At 38.1% G+C, this 21564-nt stretch overlaps 1 protein-coding gene and 1 non-coding gene across 11 annotated transcripts in view; both read left to right on the top strand.

Annotated features, from left to right (window-relative positions):
• The window catches only part of UNC13B (unc-13 homolog B), a 267137-nt gene that overhangs the window by 129763 nt on the left and 115810 nt on the right, over positions 1 to 21564 (top strand). For 6 of the 10 annotated variants that reach the window (XM_053569596.1, XM_053569590.1, XM_053569542.1 and 3 more), the window contains exon 8: positions 5049 to 5283. In XM_053569596.1, coding sequence (XP_053425571.1) covers positions 5049 to 5283 — 235 coding nt within the window. Of the gene's footprint in view, positions 1 to 555; positions 592 to 5048; positions 5284 to 21564 lie in introns of all 10 variants that reach the window. The other 4 variants (XM_053569562.1, XM_053569551.1, XM_053569604.1 and 1 more) reach the window with 1 other exon arrangement.
• Positions 1502 to 1639, top strand: LOC128580307 (small nucleolar RNA SNORA18). The gene has a single exon (XR_008378606.1). It is a non-coding gene; the product is annotated as a small nucleolar RNA SNORA18 (small nucleolar RNA).

The raw sequence follows: 21564 nt of genomic DNA, 5'->3' as shown, positions 1-21564 counted from the left end.
AGCACCTCATGGAGATACTGTGATAGGCTCAGGTTTGGTAAATATAGACAAGGAGGGGTTTCTTAGAGCAGGAGATCAAGAGTTTCTTTCTTTCTTTCTTTTTGACTAAGGAAGAGTACGTGGGCTCCTAAATAATGTTGTTCTGACAGAGACCTCGGACAGAAGGAGTTTTCAGACAGTATGGAGAGCTAGGTATGGTATCAGGCACGTAGTTCTAGCTACTCAAGAGGCTGAGGCAGGAGGATCTCTTGAGCTTGGGAGTTTGAGTTTAGCCTAGACAACATAGCAAGATTTCATTTCTTTAAAAAAGAGGATAGTACGTAAGCAGTAGTTTTGTTTTATTAGTCTCTATGTAGGGGGTAACAACAAGCAACAAGTGTAGATTTGCCTTATCTTTGGTAGAAGGCAGATACTCTGTTACATAAAGTTAGTGGAAAACAAGTGGGATAGGCTTAGGCAAGGTAAGGCTTATAATGGTGGGATAGGGAGATGATCTTTGAATTCCTTCTAAAATTATCTCTGTCACTCTTTTGCTCTTCTTTACGGTTTTCTTAGGTCACTGGACCTATCTGGGCTGGGGAGAACAGCAAAGTACGTAAGAACTGCAATTCCTTCTAATTTTCTTGATGTTACCTTTTAACAAACTCCCTCTGAACTATGAAGCTGGATATTCATGCATACAAACATATGTATTTCCATTCCCCTCCTCTCCCACTTGAATTTCAGGAAAGAATTACCTGTTGTGGAATGTTATATCCTTTTAGGCTGATTTCTTTAAGACTGTGTGTGTGTGTGTGTGTGTGTGTGTGTGTGTGTGTGTGTGTGTGTGTGTGTGTGTGGAGATAAATTTCAAACCAGAGTTCTAGTTGCCATTCCAACACTATTTCCTGATTATTATTTACCAATGACAAGTAATACTGTCAGTTCCTGAGTATAAGAAACCCTTTGCTTTGGTCCCTTGGCTAAGGAGTGCTGTGACCAGAAGAAAAAGGCTCTTTCTAAGATGAACTAGTCTCAGGGTAATTGGTTTGCATTTTGATTTGGCTGGGCTGTTTGTCTATATAATACTAAGTCTGGTGAGATATGCAGAATAGACTGTTGGGCTAGTAAAGCATGAATGTCATTTCAACCAAAAACCTCTTGTGAACAAAAGAAGAGGCTGAGGGTGGGCTTTGACTTTCCTTGAAGCATCCCAACTAGGCTGGAGGCCATCTTTGTTCTACAACTTAGAGAATGAGAAGCCAGTTCTCATTAATAAAATACACAGCTCTGACATTACTGGTTGTGTTACCCAACTGAAAAGGGGATCTGGTTGAGGCTCAGTGATTAAGTAACTAACAGGTGCTAAGAAGGTCCAAATCTTGTCCTGTCACTGGAATTTCTCTTGAAGTATGTAGTTTCTGTGATTTGAATCCTGAGTATTTCTGCTGTTAGGGAATGGATCAATAGAAGCCTAAAAGAGTCAGATAAGTTAAGGCTTTCAAATAGAAAAAAGTAACCAGTTGAGGTCTATCCCAATGGGGCTTTTTCTGTAGCCAAACATTGTTGGAAATGCCTCATACTCATAGAGTAACATTGTGGTTTTGCTTTACCTGCAGGAGTATTTGTTAGGTCTGTGGGAAAGAACTACAAAACAATTGGTAAAAAAGAAAAAGAAAAAAGAAGAAAATGTAACCAAGTCATGAAAAAAAGTATGAATTTTTTTCCTTTCTTTGGCTGGTAAAGTTCTAGTTGTGCTCTGGATTCAAAGACAAGGACTCAGTCCAGGAGTGTTACATACCAGAGAGCCTCATTGTTGTGCATTTCATTCAGTTTTGTGTGCATATTATGTGCTTGGAGGGCTTTCTTTACCCAGGTTGGATTACTTTCCCCAGCCTACTTTTTCTCATTCTCTCCATGTCCTTTTATTCATCTTCTAAATGAACTACAAGCTGTTTCTCAAAAATATATAGCCTTTCCCACCCCTGGGCCTATTAATCATGCTATTGCGTTTATCTGGATTGCTAGAAGGCATCCATCCTCCCACCCTTAACATCCATAAAGCTTTCCCTACTCACTCTATGAGGAAATGATTTTACTTTCCTTTTAACTCAAATAGCACAAATCAAGTTTGTGCTATTCTCATGGTAGTAACTTCCTTATAAAATTTTCAATATTTGTATTTATATTTTCTCTCTCCTATTAGACTGTATACTCTGAGTCTTCTGTGTTGTTTAGCCTTCCACATATAGGCACTCAATAAATATTTGAACGAGTAAATGTTCATAGCTTTTGAGTTTTCCATTCTTCAAATACTTTGCTGAGGCCTTTCAATATTTGCCTTCAAACTAGCTCACAAGTCCCTCCTTAGGCTGAATAATCAAATTTGTACTCAGATTTTTTTCTCTGCAAAGCCAGGAGTTTTCTGGTCTGACATGGTGCTGTGGAGTAGATTGCAGAGTTGGCAAGAGATTGACACTGACACACTATAAACAGTTCTTTTATCCAAGCTGAAATATTACACATTTTCCTAAATTTCCCCTTTTAGTTTCTAATCTACTTTGGTGGTGCCAGGAGGTTTCCTTTTTAGGGAAATAGGAGGTGATGTGGGGGAGAAAAGTTGGCCTTTTCCTCTCCCTGCTTTTTTCTATTCCTCTCCTTTGTCACACTTCACTTCTTTATATTTCCTTTCTCTTGCTTCATTCTGCTTTCTGTATTCTCTCTTCTTCTCCCTGTCTCTTCTTTCCATGGACCCTTTGTTTCTTAATATTTGCCCTTGATTTCTTTAGTATAGAAATATTCTTAGCCTTTAGGAAAGTTGTAGAGTATTCTTTCCCCATAGCCTAGCAAAATGAAGTAGAGCATTATTTAGGAATAATGGGTCAGATGCAGTGAGAAAGTAAGGGTACATGTGAGTATTTTCTTTGGACTGTTGGCTCCCAACTCTGGCTGAGCTACACTCTTTGACTTCATAATCAATAGGGTTGTCTATCATCATTGCCTCTTTGGACATTAAATATTAGTTCTTTTGATTTTGTGCTGATACTGTTCATGCTGGAGTTCAAGCAAACTTCTCATTTTGTCTCCTTTGATGTCTCTGCCCCCTCCTCTGTATGCATGAATAGTCCAGTCCCAATTTCTTCAGACTTACTTCTTTTGTAGGTTCAGAGAGAATTAAGTCTGAATGGCATGTTGGTTTTGTCTCTGGATCCTTACTTGGTCTTCAGAAGAACAACTGCATCAAGGGCTAAAACCAATGCCTCCCAAGTCTATTTTCCTAATGTGTCAGAATGCTTTGTAAGCAGAATGCTTGCATCCCCATTGTTTGGTTTTGCTTTCAATTTTTGCTGATCCTGCCCTGGTAAAAGGACTACTTGTTTTAATTGGCAGTCTTACTAATAATTGTTCTCAACCATTTGAATTGTTCTCAACCATTGTTCTCAATCTTTTTCATGTTGATATTTTTCTGATTACTTTCCTCTCTCTTTTTTTTTTATACTAACATGTTACCATAAACTTAAATGTGAAAATCTTGTAAGATCGTCTTACTTCTACCCCTCAGCTGTACCCACAAATGTTATATGGAATCCAGTGCCTATAAAACCCACGTTTGTCTTTCAATGGAATTCATATCTACCAGGTTGTCCAACAGAAGCTAAGGAGTCATTTCCTTATTACCTTCCATTTGTCCCCAAGTTTTGTCAATTCTTTCTGGAATTTTCTTTTTCTAGGTCATAAACTTTTTTCCATTTCCAGTGCATGAATTTAGGTCTATATCTCCTTCCTGAGCAATTGAACAAGACTAATCTTATGGTCTTCAGGTGGCTTCTGCTGTCCACGTGGCTACTAATATTATCTTAAAATTACCAATATAAGGAGTTCATTATTCACTAAAATATCTCCTTTTGGGAATGGTGAATCTTCCTTTTTTCCATTATAAGCCAAATAGGGATTTGGCAAGAAAGAATATGTAGGGCCTTGTTAATCACACATATATGGGTATCATGTCAGATATGGCTTCTTCCCTATGAAACAGTACAAAGCATTAAAGTACTATTAGGCTGAGCTCCTTTTCCTAGCACGGTATTTATTTTAACTGGTCATTTTAGCTAACATTAGGAAAAAAACTGGTCAGGAGCTAGTCTGAAAAGCAGAAATCATTCTATGAAATTGTAGTCACTACTGTTAGATAAACTTAGCTGCCTTGTCAGCAAGATCCCATTGGCAGTGCATACATTTTCCTCTCTTCTTAGCCAGTGCTCAGAATGGGAATTCCGACCCCAGGGTGTAGGTGCTTGACAGGAATTGTTGGAAAAACCCACATTGCAGCAAGTAGTAAGACTAATGCTATTCTCAGCTGTGTCTAGAGCCTGTGACTTGACTTCTAAGCCTGGGTTTTGACCTTCTGGATTCCAGTATCAGCTTCAAATGTTGGAACTGCTTATTGGGTCAGTTCATACATTTTAAAGTCTGAGAACACCACCCTACTTTAAACAAAAATTTCTTTTCTCTAAGATGTGGAAAAACTATTCCCTATGCTCCATACCCCCACCTTTGATAATGTTAGTGGACCAGAATCTATTTGTGACATTTAAAAGCAGATTTTAGGGCCAGGTACAGTGGTTTACACCTGTAAACATAGCACTCTGGGAGGCCAAGATGAGTGTATATCCTGAGTTTGGGGGTTTGAGACAAGCCTGAGCAAGACTGAGACCCCATCTCTACTAAAAATAGAAAAAATAAATAAAAGCAGATTTTAATTAGGTTTATGATAGCTAAAGAAGCAGAATTTCCAGAGAGTTCTACATTGGGAAAACATAACTTGGAGTTTCTCTAGGAATGTGTTCTAAAATTAAACCAAATGTCTTATCTCATTTGATAAGAAGAGAGATTTGTGGGTATTACTTGAGACAGTTCTGTTCGTGGCTTTGAGGTCACTGGGCTCATGAGCAGCTCAGTTTGCTTTTGTTCTCAAGGTTCAGGCTTGTGTCTACTAAGCTAGAAGCAGTAAAAATTCCGAAGAACTAAATAAGGATGGAGTGCTTTGATTGACTGTGCTTATTCCACAGCTTTTGAAGACCCTGATAGTGCCATGGATGACCGAGATAGTGATTATCGCAGTGAGACCAGCAATAGCATCCCACCTCCTTACCATACAACTTCCCAGCCCAATGCGTCTGTGCACCAGTTCCCTGTGCCAGTGCAATTGCCACAGCAGCTGCTACTTCAGGGCAGTTCCCGGGACTCCTGCAATGACTCTATGCAAAGTTATGACCTCGATTATCCAGAGCGGCGAGCCCTCAGGTGGGTATTAGGAACAAAGTACTTTCAATTACCAGGTCCTATGATACACCTGACAATAAGGATTTTGTTGCTTTAATCTGAGGTGGTGGTAGAAGTGTAGCAAACTACAATCATTTTGTGTAAATTACTACATCTTAGTCTTTTTTTCTCTTCTACACACTTACATTTATATATTGTCATCAGGAATACTATTTTTTTTTTTTTTTGAGACAGAGTCTCACTTTATGGCCCTTGGTAGAGTGCTATGGCATCATAGCTCACAGCAACCTCCAGCTCTTGGGCTTAGGCAGTGCTCCTGCCTCAGCCTCCTGAGTAGCTGGGACTACAGGCGCCTGCCTCAACACCTGGCTATTTTTTTGTTGTTGTTACAGTTTGGCTGAGGCTGGGTTCGAACCTGCCACCCTCGGTATATGGGGCTGGTGCCTTACTCACTCAGCCATAGGCGCCACCCCAGGAATACATTTTTATGATAAGTGATTCTCACGTGGTGAGAGGATGCCCATTTAGGATGTAAGGTTGAACAAAATCTGCCTACCATCCCTCCTGACTCAGTGATTTTGATATACCCTTCACTAAGATAAAAGAAGAAAATTATAGATGTTAAATGTTTGGATAATACATAGTGCTGAGCGTTTCCTTAGGAACTTCAGAAGAAAACCAGTATGATCTCATCATAGCAGATTTTGCTAGAACTTTGTTTTAATTTTATTTTATTAATTTCTTAAGTATTGAATATAAAACATTTATATAATTAAGTAAAACTTAAGGTACACTATAGCATGCAGTGAAGAATCTCCCATCCAAACCTGTGGTCATTTTCCATTCCATTCCCTTTCTGTCTCCTAGTTCCTTTCCTACTGTTCCTTATGTATCCTTCCATAGTCTATTTTCATATGAGTATAAAGGCAAATACATACACATGTGCTTCTCCTCTAACATTTAAAAAGAATATCTCAAGCATAAAATTTGGAGAAATAATACAGTAAACACCCGTATTTCCTAGATTTATCTTTTATAACATCTTGCCACATTTACTTTATCTCATTCTCTTTAATATGCACTTGCTTTTTTTTCTGAACCATTTAAAAGAAAGTTGCAGATGCCATATTACTTCACCAGAAAATCATTCAGCATAGTACTTTTTTTTTTTTTAATTGTTGGGGATTCATTGAGGGTACAATAAGCCAGGTTACACTGATTGCAATTGTTAGGTAAAGTCTCTCTTGCAATCATGTCTTGCCCCCATAAAGTGTGACACACACCAAGGCCCCACCCCACTCCCTCCGTCCCTCTTTCTGCTTCCCCCCCATAACCTTAATTGTCATTAATTGTCCTCATATCAAAATTGAGTACATAGGATTCATGCTTCTCCATTCTTGTGATGCTTTACTAAGAATAATGTCTTCCACTTCCATCCAGGTTAATACGAAGGATGTAAAGTCTCCATTTTTTTTAATGGCTGAATAGTATTCCATGGTATACATATACCACAGTTTGTTAATCCATTCCTGGGTTGGTGGGCATTTAGGCTGTTTCCACATTTTGGCGATTCAGCATGGTACTCTTAAGAAAAGGATTTTCTCTTATATACTCAATACTATGATCACATTCAAGAGATTTAATGATATAATAATATTATATAGATCATATTTAAGTTATCCCAGTAATGTTCTGTTACATTTTTTCCTTTCTTATTCAGTCAAGAATCATGGTGTATTGTATTTGAATTTCATGTTTCCTTAGCCTTGTTGTTTAATCTAGCAAAATTCCCTTTTCTTTTTTCTGATCTTTTTTTTTTTTTTTGAGATGGAGTTATACTTTGTTACTCTTGGCAGAGTGCTGTGGCATCATAGCTTACAGCAACCTCAGAATCTTGGGCTCAAGTGTTCCTCTTGCCTCAGCCTCCCTTGTAGCTGGGACTACAGGCATCTGCCACAACTTCTGGCTATTTTTTTTAGAGATGGGGGTCTCACTTTTGCTCAGGCTGATCTTGAACTCCAGAGCTCAAGCAATCCACTCACCTAAGCCTCCCAGAATGCTGGGATTACAGGTGTGAGCCACTGTGCCTGGCCCTTTTTTCTGGTCTTTTAAGAAAACTGTTTTGAAGACTCCAGGCTAGTAGTTTTGAGAATGCTGCTTAGTTTGGTTTTGTTTGTTTTTTTATGTTTAGAATCAGGTTAAACATTTTTGGCAAAAACACTACATAAAGTGATATTTTCTTCACAATACAAGAAGAACATACTTTTTTTCTTTTCTTTTTTCTTTTTTTTTTTTTTTTGAGATAGGATCTTGCTCTTTCACCCAGCTAGGATGTAGTGGTGTCATCATATAGCCCATTGCAACCTCAACCTCAAACTCTTGGTCTCAGGCAATCTTCCTGCCCAGGCCTCCCAAAGTGTCAGGAATACAGGTGTGAGCCACCATGCCCAGACATAGATGGATCTTTTTGTTAAGGAATTTGGTATATGCCATATTTCTTCAATGTAAAGTTACCTTTTTCCTTTGTAATTAATAATATCAGGGTGAGGCTTGGTACCTGTGGCTCAGTGGCTACAGTGCCAGCCACATACACCAGAACTGGCTGGTTCGAATCCAGCCCAGGCCTGCCAAATAACAATGACAACTACAACCAAAAAATAGCCAGGCGCCTGTATCTCAGCTACTTGGGAGGCTGCAGCAAGAGAATTGCTTAAGCCCAAGAATTTGAGGTTGCTGTGAGCTGTGACACCATGGCACTCTACCAAGGGTGACATAGTGAGACTCTGTCTCAATAAAATAAAATAATAATAATATCTGGGTGATACCTGAGATTGCATTAATAATATTCTTTTTCCCCAACAACATTTTACCCAATGATTTTAGCATCCATTGATCCTTGCCTGAATCAATTATTTCATTGATTGGAGGTGTTTTTTTTTGAGATAAGAGTCTCACTTTTTCAAAGAGTGCTGTGGCATCATCATAGCTCACAGCAACCTCAAACTCTTGGGCTCAAGCAATTCTTTTGCCTCAGCCTCGTTACTACAGGCACCCGCCACAACGCCCAGCCATTTTTTAGAGATGGGGGGTCTTGCTCTTGCTCAGGCTGGTCTCAAACCTGGGAGCTACCACCCACTTCAGCCTCCCAGAGTGCTAAGATTACAGGTATGAGCCACTGCACACAGCCTGGAGGTTGTTTTTTTTAAAAACCATTCTAATTTAGCTTATGCTTTAAATTTTTAAAATTCAGTAGACCATAGGACAATCTCTTATTTTTTTGCCATCTCACCAAGCTATTACATTGGTTAATTTTTATCTGGAGCCATCTACCAATATCCTGTTCTAGTTTACTATTATCTCTGAAAATATTGTCAGGCTGGATGTGGTAGTCCATACCTAGCACTCTGGGAGGCCGAGGCAGTGGATTGCTTGAGCTCGTGAGTTAGAGACCAACGTAAGCAAGAGCGAGACCTGTCTCTACTAAAAATAGAAAACTGAGACAAGACCAGCCTGAACAAGAGCAAGACCCCATCTCTAAAAAATAACTGGGCATTGTGGCAGGTGCCTTTAGTAAGGAGGCTGAGGCAAGAGGATTGCTTGAGTCCATAAGTTAGAGGTTGCTGTGAGCTATGATGACACCATGGCCCTCTACCTAGGGTGACAGCTTGAGACTATGTCTCAAAAAAGAAAAGAAAAGAAAATATTGTTAATAAAATTTTATTTATCAACATAGCATGAAATCTCTTCATAATCTGATTCTAAAGCAAAACATGTCAAGAATCCTACTCAAGTTGGTGCCTACTCTATGCTACTTTTTAAATTGAATGCTTGCATATTTTACTTGTTTTTAGTTGTTTGTATTACCTTACTTTAAGAAAGAAATATAATAGCCAAAAAATTTCTTTTCACCTTTTTTCTCTTCTGTGTTTGCAAGCATTAGATGTGGAGGGCAGCAGTAATAATGGCACATCAATCTAAATAACTGCATATTCTTTGATTTGGACAAACTAATTTACCTAATTGTTACCTTATTATTATTTCGCTTATTTCCTGTGTTACTGCTATAATAAATAACCCTTAGAGGAGCATTAGTGATGTTCTTTAAGTTATGTTTTTACTTAAAATTTTTCTTTACTGTTCTCAGGTAAATTGAACTTTGTGTATCAGTATATAAAGTGGAATTTAAAAATAAATAGTTTGTCATTTCAAGCAGAGAAGTTAATTGATTCTTAAGTCTTATAGACATTTTTAACTTAATCTTTTGAAATGATTTCTCCTTTAAAAGTTTGAAGAAATTATATCACTAGCATTAATTTTTAAACTATTCTGTTGTTCATTCTTAGTTCATGGGAATAGTCTAAGTTCTTAAGTTACACAGTTTTTTCCAGAAGAAAATTAACATCCTTGAGGCAATAAATGTGTTTAAGTATATTTTCCAGTAAATATAGAAATGTAAAAATAAATAGCCACATTTATTATAGCCATGGCTAACTGTTGATTCAAGTTGGAACTATAATGACCTCTTCTAGGCTAGAGTTTTGTTTGAAATTGCATGTAAATTGCGTGTAAAAAATGTGTTAAGTTGGATTTTGTAATTCAATCAAATGGGCTTTTGACTGAGTTTAGAATAACAGAATTTTTACATAATTTGAGATTTGGTAATAGAGTTGGACTTTGTTAGAATATTATAAAGCCAAAGCATTTCTAGTGTTGAAGAAGGGTCAAGAGAATATCAGTCTGACCCTGGAAGATTTTTAGTGACTAAACAACTACAGTAGAACCCCATAGTTGACCACCTCCCTATATTGACCACCTCCTTAAGTTGACCTAATTTTCATAAACTGCACATGCATCACATGTATGTATCAGTATAGTGAGCCTAGTTCCTTATGTTGACCACCTCCGTATGTTGACCGGTTTGTTATAGACCCTTGGGTGGTCAACTTACAGTTGATCTTATTTCTGTCTCCTAAATAAATGCTGTTAGATATTAGATCTATAAAGGAACATATTGAAATAAACTCCACCCATCAATACATAGGAAGCAAGCAGTCTGTAACCTAATTGAAAGAAAAGTCTGCTGTTTTCTATATTCATTGATTTAAATTGCATGTGTAGCTAGCTAGCTTCTCCTGTTGTAATCAGTATAGGAAGATTTTTCTTTCTCTTTTTTCCCCCTGGTATATTTGCTAATGAACTACCAGGGAAAGATTTTCTTTTCAGCTGTGATTCTCAATGCATATAGCCTTTAGATTTCACAAATGACAAATAATAGTGCTTTAAGTAATTTGCTTTTTTTTTTGGTAATGTAACAATGTTTCAGTTCTGTTATTAGTCAAAAACTATTTTGTTCTGTATATAATTTTTCTTATTAAAAGAAATATGTTTGACCATATTCTTGGCTGTATAGTCTCAAATATAACTTTTAGCAAGCTAACAACTTGGCTTTATTTTAGACTCAAATTCATCAGCAAATTTAGGTTTCTTGAAATCCTTTGATATATTTTCATGGTATGTTTAATACTTCTAGATACCGATAAAACATATTTCATTTTTTTTGTTTTTTAGAAAATAAAAGAATCCTAAAAAGCTCACCAATGACATGGTTATAAGTTGAGTCATTTAAAAATTGTTATTATAGTTGTTCTTTTTCGGATGTGGAAAAAACTATTCAACTGCATTGATAAAATGCATTGACTTAAGAACTGCATTGATTTAAGAACATGTGATTTCCTTTTCTTATTTTTTTAGTCTGAATTATTTTTATTAATTGGTGATTTTACTATCCTAATTTTCTTGTTGAACTTGTATTAAATCTTTTAACGTGTTTCTTCCTTTTCTTTGTCTCTCCCTTTTTCTTTGCCTGGTTCTTCCTCCAATTTTATCCACTTATATAGACAAGGCTCACAGGCTAAAAATGACAAAATTAGGATTATTTCTTCTTTCTCTGATATTGGCTATGAAGAGCAAGAAGATATATATGAGGAAATAGAGGGGGAAATAGCACAAGAGTTTCTAGAAAATAGTAACATAAGCTTGAAGGAAGCAGAGGTAAAAGAAATTAGAACCCTTTCCAAAGCTAATAAATACTACAACCAACAAAAACAACCAAAGTACAAGAATTGGAAAAAGATACCATCTCAGAGCCAACAAACAAAATTATCTACTGCCCTTAATTTTGGCCTTAAGTTCGAAACATCTGTTTTTTCCAGATACCCTCAGAAATATGATACAATAGATAGGAGAAGGAAAAAAACACCCTTATACAGTCATTATAAAGACAGTGAAAGAAGGCAATATGGGATATCTGGATCTAAGACTAACTCCAAAAATACATATTCTGATACCGAAAATTATAACCTTTGCTACAAGGAAAAAAAGAAACAAAATTACCCAGTTTTGTACCCCTGCAAAAATGGATTTGTGGTTAGGCATGGGACATGGTCCACTAAGTTGGAAAGTTATGATTGTGATGTACCTGGTTGTTTAAAGAATTGGGAAAAGTCATCTGGCTCAAACCAGCATGTCATTAATTTTACTCCATTAGATATTATTGAAGATTCTACTAGTAGTACTTCTGATGAACTTCTGGGTTCCCCTGTTTCTGATAATCAGGAAGGTTTGCTGTTACCAACATGGCATCCATCCAATGTTCATCATATTGGAGACTTTCCTGAAGAATATTATGTAGCAAATTCATTATTGCCATTTCAAAGGGTGAATTGTGATACAAAAACACTTGGAGATCTGTCTAGGCGCTCCGTGGAAGAGGTAGTCCCTTCCTCTGTTGAGGAGTCCAAGGAAGACTATGGTGACACCATGGATGAGCTTCAATGTTTTGTGGAAACAGTATCAGACTATTTAGCAGAGAAGGAAGAGGAGATTAATAGATTTGGTTCCCTTTCAAAAACTAAAAAAATATGTAAACACAATAGTACTGTTGATAATGTAGAAGAGAAAATACCTGGGGTTCAAATACCACCTATAACCATTGTCAGGAATGAGAAGGACAAGGCCATCTCTTTCCCTGAGTTGAATGGAGTAAAATGTGCTGTTGGTTCTTTGTTCAGTTCACTTACAGAAAGGGTAGGTTCAGGCACAAAGCATCTGACAACCTCTGTGGAAAAGCTGGCTTATTTAGTTCCAGAAAATACAGAAACGCCTAATCAAATTGAGATGATTAATCTGGAATCTAGACCCACAGCCAAGTCAGTATTAGAGAAGGATCTTTCCATGCAATCTTCATCATCCTCTCAAACAGAAGATAATAAGAATACATGCAGATATAGCAAAATCTCTGGAAATGAGCACATGGGCAAAAAAACTGGAAGTTTAAGCTTTCAAGATGCAGCAGAAACTACTGGAAGGGACTCAGTTCCACAGAGTCAGGGTTCAGTTATAAAGTCTGTTTTCAGCATGTTAAATCCATTAAAGATTTTTTCAGAAAAGGAGGAAACCAAAAAAGATGACCAGAGCAAGCCACCAAGAAAGGAAAGCTTTGTTGGGTGTGATTTGGAGTCAAATCAAAGGGAAGGCACTCTTGACAATGACAGTAGTAGCACCATTGCTTTAAATAGGAGTGATGGAGAAACTACAGGCTGGATCCGAATGCCCACAGGTGAAGATTTATTGTCATCCCAAGTGACCAGTGAACCTTCAAGCTTAGCTAGTTCTGCAGGTAAGAAAGATGATATGGAAAGTGTGTTGGAAGGAAAATCCTGTATAGACCAGTCTTTATTACCAGATCAACCAAATATATGTGCCAAAGATAATCCAGAACATCCTTGTATAGAGGGGAGTGGAACCACAAATAAAGAGGCTTCTTCCAAATTATTAGAAGAGGACAAAGTTACTGGTGATGATGATTTTCTTGAGCCACTTAGAAAATCATTTAGCCAGTTTTTTCTCACTTCCCCTGAGACCTGTTCAAAGGAAACTTTCCCAGAATCTACAAAACTTGACCAGTTGGAGGAAGAGGGATGGGAAAAGGGCCCTAAGAAAGATGGACATTCCTTTTCCTTTAGTGGAAAACGACATATTCCATTTTTTAGAGTTCTTGAGCATTCTGAAAAGCAACAAGATTTAAGAGAGAAAGGAAGTATTTTTCCTTTGTTTAAATTTCCTTTCACCAACAGCCATATCTCTATAAAGGACCAAAATGTTCATGTCTCAGCAGTAACCACTGATGAGGAGATCCAAAGAAATTGCCATGAAGATGCCAAACTCAGTTCAATAAAATCTAATTCAGTTCCAAATATTCATAATGATCTAGGCAAATTTGGCAGTACAGAGGAATTTAATAAGAATGACCAAATAAATCGTCTTGAAGATGCCAAACTCAATATAATGAAGTCTGATTTGGTTACAAATATTAACGATGATCTTGAGGAATTAGGAAACATAGAGGAATTAAATCCACATGATGACACAGCAGTAGGGAATGATGAAAGAGACACCTTAGCCATCCCTGGAGTTGTGCCTACAGAGCATATAACTTCAGATCCTTCAGGAGAAAATAAGAATCTTATACAAGTGACATCTTCTACAGTATCAGACTCTTCATTAGAGTTTATTTCTACTATTTCAAAATCAACTTTGCTTAGTGAAATTAATGAAGATAAAGTTGTAGATAAAACCTCGGAGCAAAAAGCCCAAGGAGGCTTCCTTTCTGGACTATTTAATAGGTTTTCTTCTCCTAAAAACTTGTCTAGTAAACAAGAATTAAATTTGAAAAATGATGTCTCCCATCACAAGAATACTACCCCAAACTTAATCTCTGGAATATTTAACCTGATATCAGACAGCAGTATGACTGACCATAAACCAGATGAAGCAAAGTTCATGTCTTCAGGCAACATAAAGAGTTCAAATGGAGATGAGTATTTACCCTTGGATGAGGTCCCTGCTGCTTCATGTGTGACTTCTGAGAATCAGAGGAACCATGATGAAAAACATGAAACTTCTGGCTTCATAGAAACCTGCTTATTACCTGAAGAAAATATACCATTATTTGATGCTTTGGTTGATAATCATTGTTGCCCTCCAACATGGAAAAACCAAAATGAAAAGCATTCCCCGTCTTCTGAGAACATTGTACTTCATGGAGCTCCAAGCACTCAGCCAAGCACCTTCGAGATATCTTTTGCTAAGAGGCCAACACTAAACAATGTTCTGGAGGCAAAACTGCATGAAAATTCAAACAAACTAAATTCACCTGTACTAAATACTAACATTTTAAATAAACGAAACCGCTATCAGGCTTTTGAAGAGAAGGACAGTCCTTTCTGTATTGAATGGAACACTGACATAAAAGATTTCTCTAAAAATTCCCGAAAATTTCAGCCAGTTTATTGTATGTTGAATCAAAATACATTTCCATCCACTGATGCTTTTTTGTGGCTTGACTCAGAAAACCCAGTGATAAATTTTTGCCAAAAAGATCAAAATGCAAATATCTTGGAGTGGAGAACAAAACCAAACAGTGTTATTTGGTGTGACTTACCATATGAATCATTTGACCAGTTAGCATTTAATGAAGATTACTTATTAAGAGGTGATGTGTGGGCAGCTAACTCATTATATGGAAATTCTGGTCATCTTCCAATTAATGATACTAAGAATTCACTAGAAGAATTACCCATTGACTTAAGTTATTCTTCAGATTATGAAAAGACTATATATCCCATAGTTGGTCAAGAATCATTAAGAAGAGATGAAAACTTTGTTTTTTCAAGTTTTGGTTATGAGTACCAGGAATGGTTGTCATGTTTTGAAAATGGAGTTTGGTGGCCATCAGAGGATGGGGATTATGGATATTACATGTTTCATGATGGTCAATATATCTATTCTTTCTTAACTGATTCTTCTGGGGAGTATGCATATTTATTTGTACCTGATTATTCTTATCAAGAGTATTTGAATTGTGATTTACAAACAAATGATCTATCAAGTATCATATTGGATGACAGCATTATTTCTACCTGTAGTTTTAAAGTACCTGACAAGGAAGATGAAATATTGTGGTGTATTGAAGAGAAGCCAATTGATGAGCCTCTTGATTTATCTGTAACTTGGCCAAGAAATAAGGAATTATTGCTTCTAAATTTAGAAACTAATTCACAAGTACTTGAAGAATCAAGTAATGGCCAAAAGGATCAACCATTAGATTTTTCAGGCTATATCTCTCAAAAGTTTAAAGGAGATTTTATATCTTTCAAAGAAAGGCCATATGGTCCTAAAGACTTTGAATGTACATTGGATCTCAGAAATCAGCCCCAGACTGTTAGTAATCAGATCTTAAATAGAAATCATATTAGGGAGAGAGAAAAGAAATGGCCACTAGCTAAAGATTCATCAGTTCACCTTTCTTGTTCCCACTGGCTTCAGTCTTCTTTTGAAGAAGTTGCCTTTTTGGTTCAACCTGAAAATATGACTAAAGGCTCACAGCAAACAGAAGAGACATCTTCAGTGAGCAAAGTGACTTCTGCTTTGGGTGCTTCAGTTGGGAGTGCTTTGAATTTTGGTAAGAGTGAATCCTTAGAATCTTTGGCCATGGAGAAAATGGATCAGCAGTCAAAATTAGCAGAGCTCAAAAATGATGGCTGTCAGTCATTAATCTTGAGTAAGCAGTTAGGGAGTAATTCCCCAAATAAAGAAGACAGTCTTCTGCAGGATTCAGTGAAACAGATAGAATCCAGTGTTCAACAACCAGAATTTACTAAAAACATAAGGCAAGTATTCCCTTTAAATAAAGGTGGTTATATGAAAAAGCAAAGTTTGTTACAATCTGGTTGCCTACTAAGCCAAGCAACTCCTCAGGCTAATGCAAGTATAAAAGACGATGAAATCATTACAGTGGACTCCATTTCAGCTCCTCTTGCACCACAGTGTAGCAGGGATGAACACAAGAATTGTGAGCTTCCCCAGGACCAGTCCTCCAAAGTGTCTGAGAGTACGTTATTTAAAAGTGCATTAAAACTCTTTGGTCGAGGAGAAGAGTCTTCAGTGAGTACAACAGCAAATGAAAAACAGGCATCTGGATTTTTGAACCTCTTTGAAACTCAGGTGAATAAAGAAGAATCACCAAACTTAGAAATGATTGGTGATAGAAATGTTAAGATACCATCTCAGGAAAAGAAAGAATATTCTGGAGTTTCAAATTTTTTTGGTACCCTTGGGGATTTCTTTAAAAGCAGTGTAACTCCTATACAGACAACTGAAAACATGTCTGTTTCTTCAATAACAAATAAGGATGAGATCAGGTCAGTTCTTCCTCCTGTACAGCTAACTAACCAGGGTGTTGGGAAGACTCCTGCTGCATCAGTTTCCTTTAAAGGAAAGGTTAGAGTTAGAAGTCTGAACAAACAGACTACTATTGATGATGGTGGGCTTATGGAACCATCAGCTAGGGAGATCCAAGGTAATAATTTGACTGAAAAAGATCTACCATTCAGAGACAACCTAATCCAGCAGTCACCTAATTCATCTTTCTCAATGGGTAGTCTCAAAGGGTCTTCCAGAAATTCTTCAAGAGAAACTAGAGGTGTATCTACAGTGACAGAAGTTTCAGGAAATAATAAAATATCTTTTGATACTCAGAGCAGAAGGAATTCAAATGAACAAGATCACTTTTCTGACAAAGATGGGAATTTTTCAACTGCTGCAACATCTTCACCTCAGTCAGAGATGCCAACCAAAAAGAGTATATTTGCTTTTCTGACTGGATCTGAAAAGTCTGAGAACAGAGCCTCTACTACTTTACCAAGAGCCAAATCTCAAGCAGAAGGGCTATTTACACTGCCTTCCTTTTTTAACACTACGAACTTAAACATCAAGAAGGATCCCTCTCATAAAAGCTCTACTTTTAGTTTCTTCAACTTACCCTTTATGGATCAAAAGCAGGAGACTCCTAAGGAAAAACAAAGCCTTTCAACTATTGCTCCAGTGACTTCTCAGCCCTGTAAGAAGGCAAGTGTTTTTGTAGACACTGGTAGCGTAGCGATGAAAGAAGTTGCCAATGGTCATAAAGACAGCATAACCCAGGAAGTAGTTCATGAAAAGCAAATGACACCTTGTATTTCCATCAGTAACACTATTGAGGCTACCTCTCTTACAGATAAACTCAGTATAGAGAACGACTATGAGGGAAAACTGAGTTCAATTAATGGGTCAGGGACATCTTCAACAGATTTCCAGATGCATCAGTTGCAAAAAGATACTGTTCCTTCTTCACCTGAATATCAGGCACCAGCTGAAACATTCCTTATTGGCCCAGAGACCCCTGGGATAACTCCTACTGAAGAGCAGGCTTTGAACCAGAAGGCCTTCCCCAATGACTCACTGACCAACTCTTTTTCGCGTGATAACCATTTATTTGAAAAGTTAAATGATTTAGACACTTGTACTAACTGCCACCAAAATGAAAGATTAACTAGTGACCCATTGAACTTGCCACTAGAAAAGGGTCCTGATGAGGTCTTACCACAGATCCTGGAGCCAGCCTCATTCTCTCCAGAGCCAGAATGTGTGGGCCATCTCCAGAACCAAGATACAGGTAAAGAGGAAGACAAATCAGTGTTAGGCTCTTCAGTAGAAATGCTTTCAGGGTTTGTGACCAAAGTGAAATCTTTCTCTGGGGGCTTAATTGAACCTCCCAAAACACTTTCTGGAATTTTCTCCACTCCTAAATCTCCAAAGAAAAACTCTTTTTTCTCTCTTTCTTCTGGTGTGTCATCTCAGCCCCTCAAAGGTCAGTTATTTGGAATTTTCAAAAGTCCCAAAACTGAGACATACAAACAAGAATCATCTATCCCAGCTACTTCACAGCTTCCAAATAATTGTTCCAGAGATGCTGTAGGATTAGGACCTTCAGAAGGTTTGTGGAGAGAAGCTGCCTCTGCAGCACCCAGTTTAGAATCTACTCTCGGTGACCGTAGAATGACTATGGTTAGTGCAAAGTCCGAATCAGATACCTTGACAGATGATCTTAAACTAACAACTAAAATGCAAAACAATAATACTCCTGAAAATATTCCAGAACCCCAAAGTTCTGAAATAATTGTTATGTCTTCTGTCTCGGGGGATGATACTGGGCAAGGAGGATTGTCTTTGAGTGATGAAGGAGACATGGGGATATTGCAGGGTACAGACACAGAGGCATCATTGGAAGCAGAACATATTTCATTGCCAAGACAGTCACATCCAGATCCTGCCTGTGTTGGCGAAGAGCTTCCTTCTCCATTTGAGCTATCTCTTCCTCTTGAGCCAGAACCAACTATTCAAACTGCCTCCACAAACCAAGATTTCTTGGAGGCAGATACAGCCAATTCACTAGAAACCGATACTACTCTATTAAGTGAGGCAAATGTGAGCCAGAGCACCGCACTGGAAACCCAAGGGAACTTTCCTATTCCTCCACTGAAAAAGCCTATGGTTTGTGCTAAAGAAACTTGTGAACTACTTCATGCCCAGAAAGATCCACCTGCAGTCCCTCAGGAAACCAAGCAGTCAAGGCCTCGTTTTGAAATTCCAAACATGACCAGTTGGCCAAAGCTCCGCTTTCCATCCTCTGCTACAGACCATGGGAAACAACTGAGCTCTTTTTTCCCCCCACTTTCCGCCTCTGGCAATACAGCGGCAGAGACTGGTTTAATGTCCAGTTTTAAGAAGTTGTCAAGTCTCTTTGAGGGAGGTAGTGAGGAGAAAGGGAGTGTGCTGACAAGTGATCCAAAACTAGGGTTTGGAATGAAGCTGGATCTTTCGTTTCCATGGTCAAAAGAGAACAAAGGAGTCTCTGAACAAAAACCTGCAGAATTCTCCCCTCTGGTTGCAGGTATTAGCAGTGTTCAGGACCTTAGCTTTAGTGAGGCTAACAAAGCTTTGGAATCCTCTCAAGTATCTGAGGCAAATGCTGAGCCAGCTAAGGTCTATACTCACCCTTCTGGGACATCTGAGCAGCTGGAGGCCAAGCCAAGTGTATGTGCGCTGGAGGCTTCAGGGCCTGGAGAAGCAGAAAACCAGCAGAAAATCCCAGCATCTGAGGAACATTGGGATACCAAAGGCAACCTCTGTGGCTCCACAAGTCCTTCAGGGAAACACAAGGAAGAGCACTACACTGTCTCTGAGTTAATTCACCAACCAGAAAAACAAGAAGAGGAGATGGTGCCTGCTAGCACTGACTCTGTTTTGAATATACAGCAGTCAGTCACTCTGAACAGCATCAAGACATCAGTGACCAACAAAAGGCCTGTTCTCAACTCAAGCATCATAAATGGCTTTAAGGAATTGACCATTTATGATGATGCAAATGACTTAGTGGTAGATGAGTCTAGTTTGCTTTTATCCTTCCTATATCTTTCCTTGCCCTTGAACTTCATGTTAATAAGGGGTTAAGTACCAATAGCTAATGTGTGGGTATTTTCATTCTCTCTAGTGGCAAATGTAATTCATTTTTTGAAACACAGAGCTTCCTGTTTGAAGAAAGGCTGGGCCCTGAGATTTACTCACTCTGGTTTGCTGTGCCGTGTATAATGGGAAATGGAGAAGGGAGGGCAGGAAGAGGAAGCAAGTAGTTAGTGATGTGTATTAAGTACATCTACATGATGGGCTAGGAAGCTTCCTTAGGCCTTAAGCACTTATATCTTATTGTAAATGGGAATGACTTATTTTGTTTTTTCAAGTCTTCTAAGATGCTTTGTCCAGTGGCAATGAGGGAATTAAGTAAAACACAAAGTGCAAAGTATGGTTTAGGATAATCTGTGTTCCATATCCTATTCCACAGGGATTTGCATAGCTTCTTCCAGGATATTAGTTTCTACCTTTTACTTTCCTTAAGAATTATGTCTGATAAGAGTTTTGAGTAAAGTCTCTTAGGAACTCAGGCCTATCATTTGCTGTAATTCTTCAGTCTGAGGCACTGTGCAGGATTTACCCTTAGGGGTACTGTTATTGCCCCTAAGAAGAAGCACCATACTGTGCAGTTAATGCTACCTTAACCTCTGGGTCAAATTTGTCCAAATGGATTGGTCAGGGGCGTTAGAGATTCTGTGTGTGGGTGGTTTTTTCTTTTTTCCTTTTTATTCTCGAGACAGTCTCACTTTGTCACCCTCAATAGAGTACTGTGGTGTCATAGCTCATAGCAACCACAGACTCTTGGATTCAAGTGATCCTCTTGCCTCAGACTCCCAAGTAGCTGCGACTACAGGTGCCCACTACAGTGCCTGCCTAGTTTTAGAGACGGGGTCTCGCTCTTGCTTAGGCTGGTCTCGAACTACTGAGCTCAGGCAGTCCACCCACCTCAGCCTCCCAGAATGCTAGGATTACATGAGTGAGCCACTATGCCTGGTCCTATGGGTATGTGTATTGGAAACTACTTAGAACAGTAACCTGTTTTCTCCTGATATGAGAAGGGAACCAAAAATCAGCTTGAAAATACCAGATAACTGAGAAGAAACTTACAGAAAATTTCATTGGAAAATAACAAGGATTTCTCTTCATTTGGCCAAGAGTAAACATAAGCCCATTAGCTAAAGGCTTGACTCTATGGTAAGAATATTCCCTGTCCATTTGCATGGAAGGACAAGATACTAGTAATAAAATTAAGATTCTTGATTTGGGATTGAAATATTCGAATGGACTGGGATATATTTTGTAAATCATCACTAAATCCCTCTACTGTCAAAAGTCCAATCTTTTAGAGGATAGGGCTGTTTTTCCCCACCACTCTGCCCTTTACACTGTTATCACTGTCATATTCTCTGTCCATAATTGCTGTCTCATAACAGGGAAACAGTTTTTCTTTCTGGCCATGGAAATTCAGATGATTGAGAGAAATTTGGCTGACTTATCTTCAGGTACAGAGATGTATGACTATGGCTCTGATCCAGTACTAAAGTTGGACTTGGTGCACTTTATCCAAAATTGAGCCTTTCCCTGAGAGCAAGAGCAGCTCACTTATACATGGGCTAATTCGTGTTAGGGACACATCAGTGCTGCCAGAGATATCTTTGTAGCATTCATGTTGATGAGACCACTCTCCTGTGGGATTTCATGATCCTGGCCTCCATTTCCCAATGGCTTCTGTTACCTTATCCTGCAGATAAGGAGGCTGAAACAATAAGTGAAGTGTCCACTCTCTTTTGCTCCTATAAACGCATATAGCCATACATATTTATAATTGCAGAAGAAATGGGGACCTCAATTTAATAAAAATATAAAAAAGAAGAGTTCACTCACTCTATTTTATTAGGTGGAAATTAGAAAATTTTAATCACAGCCACTGGACAAGTTTCTTTACAAGACTAA

This window comes from Nycticebus coucang, chromosome 2 (assembly GCF_027406575.1).
Source record: "Nycticebus coucang isolate mNycCou1 chromosome 2, mNycCou1.pri, whole genome shotgun sequence".
In the NCBI taxonomy this organism is placed as follows: Eukaryota; Metazoa; Chordata; class Mammalia; order Primates; family Lorisidae; genus Nycticebus; species Nycticebus coucang.
This window is presented reverse-complemented; position numbering and strand designations above follow the sequence as displayed.